Raw genomic sequence first — 13912 nt, 5'->3', positions numbered from 1 at the left:
GATTTATAAATGATTTACCTTACAAATCTGATGAAATGGCGCATGTTGCATTCCCAGATGAACGTTATAATAAACCCAAACTCACAACAACATGCAGAGATGGAGTTTGAGACGCTCTACACATGTAAATGATAACAGTTCCTGTGGAACTACTGTGAACCAAAGAGTATAGATATATCATGCAGCCTTGGAAAACAGACTAATAATGTGTTTTATACATTCTCGTCTGTGAAATGCGCCACTTCCGGTATTTTGCCGGTTAGTCGACGCGAGCAAAATGAAGTCGAGGATTTTTAAAAATCGAATAGTCGAATAAAATCGACGAATCGCGACAGCCCTAAATCCATTAAAAGTAACTGTAGTCTGATAACAAGTATTTTAAAATGTCATTTAATCTAATTACAAGTACTTAATTTTTGGAATCTGATTACATGTAATCAATTACTACCCAGCTCTGTCTTCTGCAATATTGCTCATACTTAGTGTTAGGGATTTGAAACCAGATATGAATGATATATCAAATCATGTTGTTTATTGAGGACAGGTGTATTAATATTTTTTTTGGGGGGGTGGGGGTGGCTCTTTTGACTTGGTGCAGTAAGAAACCTAAAAATCACTCAGGAATTTTAGCGACTACATAGCAACATGCTAAAAAAGCCAGAATCAAATAGGTTACAGAAGTTGCTGGAGCACCACTGAAAGTGCATCGTAATTTATATGGCAGAGAAATCAAGGTTTTTTTATTCATTCTCACTCTCATATATCCCAGCACTATCTGGGGCAGAGCTGACGGATCACCATCTTCTCAGAAAATCCATTAGCATCAAAGAGGAATGAAGACCCGCTGTGGTTGTTCTAGAGGCCTGAGTGTGTGTGTGTGTGTGTTTCCTCACCTAACCTGCACCTTATCCTCTTTCCTCAAATGCCACGTTCACCCACGTGCCGTAATAATCGCCGTCTCCAGAGAAAGCACTCATAACTCCGTCTTAATGCCCTCAGTGTCTTCCCCTTTAATCCAGAATCCTCTGCTGCTCATTTGACATATGGCTGGCTCCGAGCGAAGCGGCCCTGCCCCAAATTGTTCACTGCCATAGATAATGTCAGGATGCCAGCACCTACTAATGAACGCAGAGAGCTGGAGAGAACATCTGGTCCTCAAATGCTATCTTGTGAGAGAGCGCAGAAGAAAGAGAAAGCACATTGTTGCTCGTTTGTGGCCCACACAGCCGTCTCCATCTTGCCTCATTAAATTATTGTCTGCAGAATGCTCAATATGTCTTGCTGCTCACTCGAGCTTTCAGACACAATATGTTCCTGGGATTCAACTGCAAACAATGCAACGCTAATTTCAACACACCAAGTCAAGATGGTTCAGTGCCTGAAAGTTTCAACCTCGTTTTGACCCTCTCTCTATAATATCGCTATTTAATATAATATTTATAATATAATATTTAATATAATATAATATTTTTAAATGGTCCTTTGGGAATGTAGATGAGGCCTGAAGATGGTAATTGTGTTTGGTTGTTATTGCTCTAATATAGACAGCCACTCTCTCTCACATAAATGAAGAATTTTAATTTCTTTGCCACATGAAAGAAAAAGCTCATGGCTCATGTTTTCTGATACAAAGGAAGGCACAACAGTATTAAACAAGTGGAGCAAATTAAAGTGATACAAAAATAATTACTGACAACATGGGAATGTGTCTAAATTATATTTGGACTACACCTACTTAGCACTAGCTATTATTACTAACAGCACGCCTCAGTTGTTGTTATTCTAACATGACTTAATCATATATCACTGCATACAACGAGTGAAAATTGTTTTCATCTGGTCAGTCAACCCTTGTAAAAAAAAATAAGCACTTTTTAAAAATAGTACTTTTTATGGAAATAATATACTTAAAAAAATATAGACTTTTAAGAATAGAATTTTTTTTCTGACACTCGATTACATGTTAATTACAATTAAATGAAAATGTAGTTTAAATTGGTATAAAATTTGTGTTTTTTCTCACTTAAGTAAGACTTAAAGGGATAGTTCACCCGTCTGTCAGTCATATAATGGAGGTGAATGGGAATCACGGCTTTGAGAGTAAAAAAAACCATACACAAACAAAACCAAATTAAACCCTGCGGCTCGTGACGATACATTGATGTGTAAAGACACGAAACGATCGGTCTGTGCAAGAAACTGAACAGTATTTATATAGTTTTTCACCTCTGATGCACTGCAATGTCTGAACTGTGCTGACGCGTCACGCACCGGCTGAAGAAGAAGACGCGAACACGCTCAGGACAGTTTGGACATTGCGGTGAATCAGAGGTAAAAAACGATATAAATACTGTTCAGTTTCTTGCACAGACCGATCGTTTCGTGTCTTAAGACCTCAATGTATCGTCACGAGCCGCAGGCTTTGATTTGGTTTTGTTTGTGTATGTTTTTTTTTTACTCTCAAAGCCGTGATTCCCATTCACTTCCATTATAAGACTGACAGACTACAACAGTTAAAGTTAAAAATCTTCGTTTGTGTTCTACTGAAGAAACAAAGTCACCTACATCTTGGATGCCCTGGGGGTAAGCAGATAAACATCAAATTTTCATTTTTGGGTGAACTATCCCTTTAAGTACATTTTTATGTATAATGTCATAATTCTACTGTCTTTGAAATCTGGTTTAAGTGTGCTAACTGAATGTACTGACAAGCATTTATGGTAAACATATATTTAAAAATATATTTAATGTAATTTCTATTGAATCTTGTGTAAATATATTTGTAATGCACATTTATAATGATGAAGTTACAAATTAGTACTTCCAAAATATATTCATTTTTAATGTAATATTGAATAAATCACTACAGTTAAAATTAATATCAAGTTCTTTACACGTGCTTTACTGTGCTAGTCAACATAAAAAGAAGTGTACTTCAAAGCATTACAAAAGATTATTAAAACATAATCTTTTAAAATGTACTTTTAAAAGTGCACTTAAGTGTGTTTAAGTCATGAAAGTGTACTTTTATTTCATCATTAATATTATTTACATTTAGTCATTTAGCAGATGCTTTTATCCAAAGTGACTTACAAATGAGGACTATTATCTCCAAGCACAGTTTTTCAAAAAATAAACTTTTAAGATTTGAACACTACAAGTGCATATTCAATACAATTAAATGCATTGCTTTTTCACAAGGCATAAGCTGTTTTGCTTTAATACGAGGGAAACCTGTTTTTGTCAACATCAATTGTGCATTAAATTGATATTTCTATTGCCCAAAACGTCACTTGGAGCATTTCCAAACTTTTGGAGGGCACTGTACCTTTCAAAATCTACATCTTAAACCATCTCTTCTCTCTTTTAAAGGTTTGAATGAATGTTTGCTTAACAATGGAGGCTGCTCGCACATCTGTGTGGACCGTCCCATCGGATACGAGTGCCAGTGTCCTGCTGGCTATAAGCTTCTGGACAAGAGGACATGTGGAGGTCAGGCCTGGCTCAGTGATGAGATGAATTGACAGTAAAAGTAAAGCTGATTTAATTGAATTTCATATTGGGCAAGAACGTGTGCCTTCAGCTTACAGGCACTGTGTTCTGCTATGACTTATATATCAGATCTCTCTATATATGACAAACTCAATAAGGTCTCACAGTAAGAACTACATTTGAAGTGCTTGATGTGCCCTTGATCAATAGCAGGTCATAACAGACAGTCTTTTCCTATACCTATACTGTATACGATGTAGTAATGATATTCAGTCGTCTTGAGCGAGTGAGCATGTCTGCAGTCACGTGTGTCTGTTTACTCCACAGATATCGATGAGTGTGAGAACCCTGATGCCTGCAGTCAGATCTGCATTAATCTGAAAGGAGATTTCAAGTGTGAATGTCACCCGGGTTATGAGATGGACCCCGTAAGCAAGACCTGCAAAGCTGAGGGTAAGACATTCCTATAAAAACAGATGTTTGTTATGGTTTCTGTCCTTTTATCTTCATTAGCCTTACAATAAAGGTCATTTCCAGGTTGATTTATGCTAGTTAGGTGCTTGTTTAACTAGCGGACCAGAACTGCAGTGTTGTAGCATCCAGCATGGCTTCCTGATACTGGTTTCCGCAGAAATATTTAGCAGCACAATTGTTTTTAACACTGATAATAGTAAATGTTTCTTCAGCAGCAAATCAGCAAATTAGAATGATTTCTGAAGGATCTGAAGAATAACTCTGAAGAATTATTATTTATTTATTTAAAAAATGTATATTTTGAATGGCCAAGAATTGAGAAATCATGCTAACCAGTCAAAACATGACCCTTCATTCTGAATGAATGACTCATTTGGTTATTCATGCTCCTGGTCATCTTATATTAGATCACACTGTAGGATATGCATTCTTGAAGTCATTTTTTAATATTTGCCAGCACGTTTCATTCTGCTACTGCAGACATTCCAATTAGATTTTATCACATGACTGACTGCTACTTCCTGTGCCCTCCATGGCTCGTCAGCCTTCAAGTAGAAGACCTCTGAAAAATAGCACAATGACACGATCCCTGAGGCCCTCAGACATACAGAGATGTAGCAGGAGAAATGTAATGTTTAAGAAGGATAAAGATGAGTGAATCCTTCCCACAGAGTGTATCCGTCTGTGACTGGAGTTATTGTGATCTTTATATACAGTGTGCACTCAGTCTACAGCATAAAGGTTAGAGATGTCACGGTCTCTGTAAATGGCTTTGCCATAGAGTTGTTGGCATTAATAGATAATTTAACATAGTTATACAGGTTGTATTCCGATTCCATCTACAGTATTTGTGACATGTTCCTGATTACCGCTCAAATAATTTTCAATTATTTCAATTATTCCAAAAAACATGTACAGCAACATCAGCAGCAACCAGAGCAATGTTTTTTTCCAAATCATTTTTATTTGAGTTGTGAATGTGAGTTTTAATTTGAAATTAAATGTGAGGAGATAAAAAAGACAGTGTACTGCAAATGAATGGCAATTCTATTCAGTTGTCCTTAAAGATAATTAAATGTTACTTACGTTTTATGTATGCTAATGATTTTGAAAACATATTTGTTGAGTTGCAAGACATGACTGGATGTCCAATTAAGGGCTGCCCGCAAAAACAAACATACAGAGATACTACTATAGTCTGATTCACAATCTTTTAATTTTTTTAATTAATGTATTATTTTTTGTAATAAATGATATTTTAAGAAATATTTTATATAGTTTATATAGCTATGGTGTGAAATATTAAGTTTTAAATATTTACAAAAATATTAAGTATAAACATACAATATTTACAGTACAGTATAGACAGATGTATGTATAAAAAAAATTCTGGTGCACTGTCAAAGATCATTAAATCTTAACTCAATGTTAATGTATCCTAATGATTCTGAAAACATATTGGTCAAGTTGTCACTTGTGTAATCTGATTAACAAGCAAATTATTCTTTGGCGCTGGATCTTTTAATTCATTTTTGAATTATTTATTTATTTTTTTGTAGCTTAATCTTTTGTAATAAATAATATTTTATTTAAAGAAATATTATTTTTTTTTAAATTATATATCTTTTATGTGTATATACCATAGTTACCATAGTTTGTGACTGTAAAGACAAATGTAGTTTCTTTGAGGGAAGAGTGCGAAAACCTGTGGTACTTGTAATCATGGATAGAAAGCTTTTCTTTGTTTCAAGAACGAGTCGTCTGTGAACTCTCTGTGATCTCTTGTCTTTGTGCTTGTTTTAGGAAAAAGCCCTTACCTGATGTTCACGAACAGGCACGAGATCAGACGCATTGACCTGGTGAAGAGGGACTACACACAGGTGGTTCCTACTCAGAAGAACGCAGTGGCCATTGATATCGACGTGATCGCCAACCGCATGTACTGGTGTGACCGTTTCCAGCACAAAATATACAGGTGACTTCATCTTCACCTTTGGGTTATTATGCTGTAAATATGGTAGCGGTTTAGCTGAGCACTTAAAAGCAAGCCATGGCCATTACTATGAGAGCCAGGACTCATTTAACAGCAAAGTGCTGCTTCACATCATGCCTGTGATGTGTTAATTATTTTAAACTCAGGAGATATGGCTCAATTTATTTACATAGCCCTCCCTCACACACTCAGACCGTTACTCTCCAGATAACACTCTCTCTAGTGAAATTAATTAAAATGAGATGCAGAGAGGCAGAAAAACATTTTAACTGCCATATTACTGAAACAATGATTATGTGAGAGTGCCATTCAGTTCCTTGGGAAACTACTTCAGTCTGTGTGCATTGAATTTATTTAATACACGAGTTTCACAATTTGAGTTGAATTACTGAAATAAATGAACTTTTCCACGACATTCTAATTTATTGAGATGCACCTGTACACACTGCCTCTCCAACGTTTGGGGTCAGTAAGATTTTTTTATTTTTTTGAAAGAAGTTTCTTTCTTTTCTAAGCCTGCGTTTATTTGATTATTGTGAAGTATTATTACAATTTAAAATAACAGTTATATATTTTAAAATGTAATTTATTCCTGTGATGCAAAGCTGAATTTTCAGCATCATTACTCCAGTCTTCAGTGTCACATGATACTTAAGAAATAATTTTGATATGCTGAGTTCTTCTCAAGAAGCATTTCTGATTACAAATGTTGCTTGCTTATTTATGTGTGTGTGTAAACTGTGATACTTTTTAAAGGATTTTTTGATGAGTAAAAAGTTCAAAAGAACAGCATTTATTTGAAGTAGAAATCTTTTCTACATTATAAATGTCTTACCTGTCACTTTGGATCAATTTAATGCATCATTTATGAATAAAAGCATTAATTTCTTTAAAAAAATAAAATAAAATCTTACAGACCCCACAATGTAATGTACGAGTTAAAACACCCTAAAACTGTTTGTGATGCCAAAAAAAAAAAAAAAAAAAGACAAAAGCTATAAATATTTGAACAAATGTAACATGATTGCACGATGCACTGTTAATGAATAGAATTTATGCATTTTTTGTGATGTACCATATGTTATCTTTTTTTACAATACTGATATAATAAATATTATTATTTTGGTTGCACTTTATTTTACAGTATGTGTACTTACTTGCACTTACAATGTACTTACCTAAGAAAGTCCTGGAAATATAAGGTTAAGGTAAGGTTTAGGGGTAGGTTCAGGATTAACTATATACATCAAGCGTAGCGTTAGTTCTGGCAGGTTACGTTAGTCAAGCTCGCATCAGCTGACTCTCAGCTGATCCCCATCTACCTATAGGAATACGACACCTATCTAAGCATTCATATATAAGGTCCCTCATTATCAGCAGTTTTCGCATTGCTCAATAGCTAATTACCCTCCTCCATCCCCAGCTCCTCCTCTGTCAGTCAGGATTCAGCCTTCTGATTCTCCTTTGAATCAGACTAATTCTAAAATGTGTACATAATATTATTGAACTTTAACGATATCTGCAATACATTTATGTTGGTTCTGTTCTGTTTACCCTGGGGGGTTATCGCTGCTTTCCCTGCTCTCATCCATGCTAGGCTGCATGGATACGCAGGGAGTTCATGCCCAGAACAGAACCATACCGCCAATCCAAACTGTATGCTAATTGTCAATCATCTTTGACGATAGTGGCCCTGACAGAAATAGTTATTACCCTGTTAATCTAGTGCACGTGAAACATGAATGTAAAATAAAGTGCTGCCATTATTTGTCAATTAATGTCTGTTATTTGTGAATTGAATCCGTGTGTGCTTTTAAAACACTTTTGTAAAACTCCTTTATCAGAAAAACAGGATTGATAGCATAATAACAGCAGAAATGATCAAAACAGCAAAATACCATGAGGTTAAAAAGGTTATTGAAAAGTTAATAATAGTAAGATTTTTATAATATCACCAATTTTGAGAGTGAAATGTCCATCATTTGAACCCTTTGAAAATGTTTTGGTTTGGTTGGAAAAGTTTTTGTTTTGAACTACTGTTTGTAACGACCCTGCAATGCTTGTTTTTCCTTCAAAGTGCCCTGTGTAGACAGCAGGTCGAACGCTCTGTGTAATGTAATACAGGAAAGGTTTCGACTCTTGCCATTTGAAGGTCTGGCCTTGTTACAAATTCATATGAATTCGCAAAGAACCTCTTGACTCATTTTTCCACGGTCCATCTTCCTTTCCTCCTGATTGCACATTCCATGTGATCTCGCTAATTGGGGACATTCACTTTCCTAATAATAGATACCTCTGCGGCTGCCCAAAATGATGTGCTATCTTATTAAACGGCAGTACTCTGCCCCTGCCCTCTCTCTCCCTGCCTCTCGTCTGTCACTTTTGGACTTATAAGTGAGGATAAAGTCCAAAGTCATTAGCCGTAACTGCTCCGCTGTGTGCTTGAACTAGTTTGGGATGATATTGAAGCTGATAATAGAAGGCTGAGGGGTGAGTTGAAGCCCTACAGGGCCATTCATTCACATAGACACCTGTGGCACTCATGAACACTTCAGATCATGTGAAGAGAAGTGTTGAGTACTAGAAAAGATGTTTTAGTTAAAAATCAGAACATAAATAATGTTTAAAAAAGCATAATTTAGACAAAAGGATTATGTTTGTATGGGCAACTAACCAGCGGTTTATTGCATACTGCACATTATATAGACCTTATATGTTTATGTAAAGTTTGTGAATATGCTATATACGATAATGAACTTTTCCAAATGTAGTATGCTATATTAGTGGGCCTTCCATTGACACATTTTTCTATGAATTTTGGGATAACACAAAAAAATGGTGTATGGAAACACCAAGATGCAAATAAAATTTCCAAAATACTAATAAAAAACATGCAATTACTTCCATTCATTAACAGTGCATAAAACAATCATTTCATATTTGCTTATAGTTTTTGTTTATGGTGACACATGATCACTTTTAGGGAGTTTTGAAAAAAAAAAAAGCTAATAAAAAATTAGCTTGTACATTACTGTTCAAAGTTTGGGGTCAGATAATATATAAATAAATAAATACGTACATTTTATGAAAGTTTTTTTTTTAAATCAGAAATGATGCATTAAATTGATCAAAAGTGACAGTAAAGACATTTATAATGTTACTAAAGATTTCTATTTCAAATAAATGCTGTTCTTTTGAACTTTCTATTCATCACAGAATCTGGAAAAATGTATCCAGGATTCCACAAAAATATTAGGAAGCAAAACTGTTTTCATCATTGATAATATTAATAAATGTCTCTTGAGCAGTAAATCAGCATATTAGAATGATTTCTAAAGGATCGTGTGACACTGAAGACAACAGAGTAATGATGCAAACAATTCAGCATTGCATCTCAGGAATAAATTAGATTTTAAAATATATTCAAATAGAAAAGAGTTATTTAAAATTATAATAATATTTTATTTATTTGATCAAATAAATGCATCTTCGGTGAGCATAAGAGACTTTTCAAAAACATTTGTAAAAATTTCACTCACCACAAATTTTTGACCAGTAGTATTTTTCTGTGAATTTTGGGAGATCATAAAAAATGCTTGATGGAAATGACATTCTGCATTAAAAACATGCACAGTCGCGGACATTACATTTATTGACAGTATTTTTGGCTGTTAGTGGTTTTACAAAATAAGTGTCAATGGATGCAGTTTGTGGGCAAAGGATTTTTCCTCATTCTATCACTATCTATAAAACAATCACAACTGAAGTCGTGTGGTTTGACTGTTGGACTCGGCGTCTAGTAGCAGAACCTCTAATTGTCTGCATGTCTCTGCAGTGCTTACATCCACGAGGCGAGCGACCCGTCTCGACACGTTACTCTGATCGACTCCGATCTGCATTCCCCTGAGGGTCTGGCACTGGACTGGGTCCAGCACAACCTCTACTGGACCGACTCGGGCGACAGAACCATCTCTGTGGCTTCAGCGGATGGCAGCAGGAGACGCATGCTGATCAGCACCGATCTGAGCGAACCACGGGCCATCGCTGTGGATCCAGAGAGAGGGTGAGCAGCTATCAGACACATCCCATCCCAGCACTGCCAACCAAATGACAAAACCACAAAAGGCCAGACTGCATTTAAAGGTCACTGATGATAAGAGAAGCTTTCAGTGACATGCACATGGAGGCTGTGGAGTATTACAGAGGAAATGTTATTAGAATTCTATTAAACCATAGAGATAACCTTACTGCTCGTATAAATGGTTTCAAGCATGATGTTGTTTGCTCACAATAGTGAATGCCACAAAATGGTTCTCTTGTTGATGCACAAAACTATTTGAATAAGTCATTTAGGTCTGCTCTGGTCTTAAGATAACTAAGACCTTTGTCATTGGCAAGTCTCAACAGTAGAAAAGAGAAAGATTTTTCACACATCTAGTTTAAAACTAATATTCCAAGTTAGAAATGTGCTATTTATATTCACGTTAGTTTCATCTAGTTTTGAAAAACATGTAGACCATTTTCAGGAAAGGTTTCAAGACTCTAAAAATGTGATGTATATCCATCAAATGAAAGGTGTAGCGTCTGGACCACTCAAACACACAATATATATTTTGTTTATATAATTAACAAATCCTCTGTAACCCCCTCAGTTAACAAGCCATATGAGGACCCATGAACCCTTCCCCCCGAAATGCGTAACACCCCAGGAAGCTAAGTTTTTGGAGAATCACACCCCATGTAAGTAAGTGATGCTTTTGTTAACTAAAATGATAATAATAATAAAAATAAGGTATGTTGCCTTATCATCTAACTGAAATAAAATGTTTTTAAAGTACTAAAATTGCTAAAACCTCAACACAGAATAATTAAAAATAAATAGAAATATAAAAAAATATAAAACCGACAAAAGCACATAAAATTAAAACGTACGCTAAAATTGTAATGAAAATGGAAAACATAAAATAAATAAAAACAATTGAAAATTATTAAATTAACCCTCAAGCATCCTTCGTATAGCAGCCCTTAACTTGTCGATCGTGGACAAATTTGGGCACGAAGGTCTCAGCTGTGATCCCAGTTTTAAATAAAAACTATCAATTTATGCATTTTTATTTTTATTTTTGGTGTTTTTTTATTTATTTACCTCTAAAAGTAAAATTTTTTAAATGTAAAATATGCTTATTTTTATGTTATATTTAATATTTCTTATACTTCAGTAAAAAATAAAATAAAATCATTCCAGTAAGTTCAGACGACCAAAACCTAAAAAGAGTTTGGTGACATCTGGTGACATATGATGATATAAAAATATCAAAAATATCAATAGCCAATGGTTGTAGTACTCAATGGCTGCATATAGGCTGAAATCAACCATTGTTGTAATGAAACTAACCTCTTAAGTTTTAGATTTAATCACAAGTTTAAAAGTGTAGAATTAAAAAAATAATAATCTTTGTGCTGGGTGAGACTATACAAAGATGCCAAAATATGCTTGCAGACAAATCTGACCATGCTATAAGGAAAAGACAAAGTAGGAGACAGAGTAATCACTTATTTCTAATAAAAAACATCAAATTTCAATAACTCAAAAAAGTAAAATGCTTTACATAAAAAGGAAAGAAAATATTTATTAAAACATAATCACAACAATAAAAGCAAGGAATAAAAATTTTAAACTGATTTAAAAACTGATTTAAAATGAATTAAAACAGTTAACCCTCGAGCATCATTTGTATATATTGTCGATCGTGGACAAATTTGGGCACGAAGGTCTCAGCTGTGATCCGAGTTTTAAATAAAAACTATCAATTTATGCATTTTTATTTTTATTTTTGGTGTTTTTTTATTTATTTACCTCTAAAAGTAAAATTTTTTAAATGTAAAATATGCTTATTTTTATGTTATATTTAATATTTCTTATACTTCAGTAAAAAATAAAATAAAATCATTCCAGTAAGTTCAGACGACCAAAACCTAAAAAGAGTTTGGTGACATCTGGTGACATATGATGGTATAAAAATATCAAAAATATCAATAGCCAATGGCTGTAGTACTCAATGGCTGCATATAGGCTGAAATCAGCCATTGTTGTAATGAACCTAACCTCTTAAGTTTTAGATTTAATCACAAGTTAAAAGTGTAGAATTAAAAAAAAAAAAATCTTTGTGCTGGGTGAGACTATACAAAGATGCCAAAATATGCTTGCAGACAAATCTGACCATGCTATAAGGAAAAGACAAAGTAGGAGACAGAGTAATCACTTATTTCTAATAAAAAACATCAAATTTCAATAACTCAAAAAAGTTGGATGGAACCAAATGGTCCCAAACAGGTAAGAATAAACAATAAACCTAAGAAGTAGCATGTTCCAGACATTTTTTTGACATTTTCATCAACAAATCTTGCAGTAGGACTTTGATCTGACTTTGAAGTGTGTGTGTGTGTGTGTGTGTGCGTGTGCATGTGCGTGCGTGCGCGCACAGTGGCTGAGTGGCACAAACAAAAAACATAAAGCTCAGTCATTAGCTCATTTAATTCTTTGGTTTTGTATGTGTGAGTGGCTGTTTTTATTCAACAAAATAAAAAATAAAAAACTTGCTGGCAAACTTACGAAAAGTAGCCAAGTCTTGAACCGATTAAGGAAACTATTAAAAAAAAAAGAAGAAAAAAAAAAGATTTTGCCCAAATTTGTCCCAAATGACGATTGAGGGTTAAATGATCTGATTGTAAAAGACTTACTTAATTTCCTCTTTCAGGTTTTTCTGCATGACTTTAATATGGCTATGATACTAATATTTACAAGAATTACATTATTTTAATGCAGCTTTTCTCTTCATTTTTGTCATCAGGACAGTTGTACCACCCTGACATTTTCAATACAAAATCAAAAATATCAAAATCGATTTTAGTTTTTATAATTTTAGAAATGATAGATGTAGGTGTATTCAGGTCATGTATGTATGAATTGCATTTTTAATGTATTAAAAAAAAAAAACAGATCCAGGTTTTGTGTTACATGGAAGTTTAAACTTTTTTTCTGAGAAATGCTTTGCTTTCACAGGTTCATGTACTGGTCTGACTGGGGCACCAGGGCCAGGATTGAGAAGGCTGGCATGAACGGTGTAGATCGGCAGGTGCTGGTGTCTGAGGACATCGAGTGGCCCAATGGAATCACACTCGGTAGGAATTATAATGGTTATTCCCTTCTGTTATTTATGCTCTATGGAAAGAGGTAGAGATGGGCTTGTAAAAAGTCTAAAACGGTTGAGCTTTATGCACTCTTTATGAATCAGTAAGGCTGAACTGTTTGACTGCAGCGTTGTGTCTCTGAATGCAGATGTGGTTGGTAAGCGCTTATATTGGGTGGACTCAAAACTGCACCTGATCTGCAGCGTGGATTTAAACGGGGCCCATCGCAGAGTCATCCTGTCCTCCAGCGAGAGACTCGGCCATCCGTATGCCCTCGCTGTGTTCGAGGTGAGTGAGCCTCCTAAATACTGTACCTGTGTGTCTCAGTTTCTTCTATTTCTTTATAAACTCAATGTGTATGTGTTTACATGCATGCGGTTAACACCAGCTAGTCTGTTTGTGTGTATTTATCAGTCCATTACTGTGAATGTAACTGCTGCCCAAGCAGTCCAGCACTTAATAATAACTCCCACTCACACTGCTGAGAAGCTCTGGTCCTATCGCTCACACACAGACCGGGTCGACTGGAGCGTATGCAAAAGAGTGTGTGTGCGGTCAGTATCTTACAGCCGAGTTAGCACTAAAGCCTTTCTTCTGTTCTCTTTGTGATTTATTAATATAGCAGCATTTTCAGAGCTGCAGGACTCTGGCCAGTGAGGTAGTCCAGATCAATCTTTTTTTTTAAGATTTATTTTTGGCGTTTTTGACTTATCAATGTATTATGATAGGACAGTTTAGATCTGACAGGAAGCGAAGTGGGAT

The 13912-nt window shown here is 35.0% G+C and overlaps 1 protein-coding gene across 1 annotated transcript in view; it reads left to right on the top strand.

Annotated features, from left to right (window-relative positions):
* LOC107719273 (low-density lipoprotein receptor-related protein 8-like) overlaps positions 1-13912 on the top strand; it is a 128226-nt gene that overhangs the window by 95069 nt on the left and 19245 nt on the right. Inside the window, exons 8-13 of the mRNA XM_016526666.1 lie at positions 3373-3492; positions 3820-3945; positions 5770-5941; positions 9795-10022; positions 13023-13141; positions 13299-13438. Of these exons, the coding sequence (XP_016382152.1) occupies positions 3373-3492; positions 3820-3945; positions 5770-5941; positions 9795-10022; positions 13023-13141; positions 13299-13438 (905 nt within the window). The remainder of the gene's footprint in view (positions 1-3372; positions 3493-3819; positions 3946-5769; positions 5942-9794; positions 10023-13022; positions 13142-13298; positions 13439-13912) is intronic.

Source organism: Sinocyclocheilus rhinocerous, unplaced genomic scaffold (genome assembly GCF_001515625.1).
Source record: "Sinocyclocheilus rhinocerous isolate Xijiao unplaced genomic scaffold, SAMN03320098_v1.1 scaffold2138, whole genome shotgun sequence".
NCBI classification, from domain to species: domain Eukaryota; kingdom Metazoa; phylum Chordata; class Actinopteri; order Cypriniformes; family Cyprinidae; genus Sinocyclocheilus; species Sinocyclocheilus rhinocerous.
The sequence above is the reverse complement of the archived record's forward strand: the minus strand, read 5'-3'. Positions and strand labels throughout refer to the sequence as shown.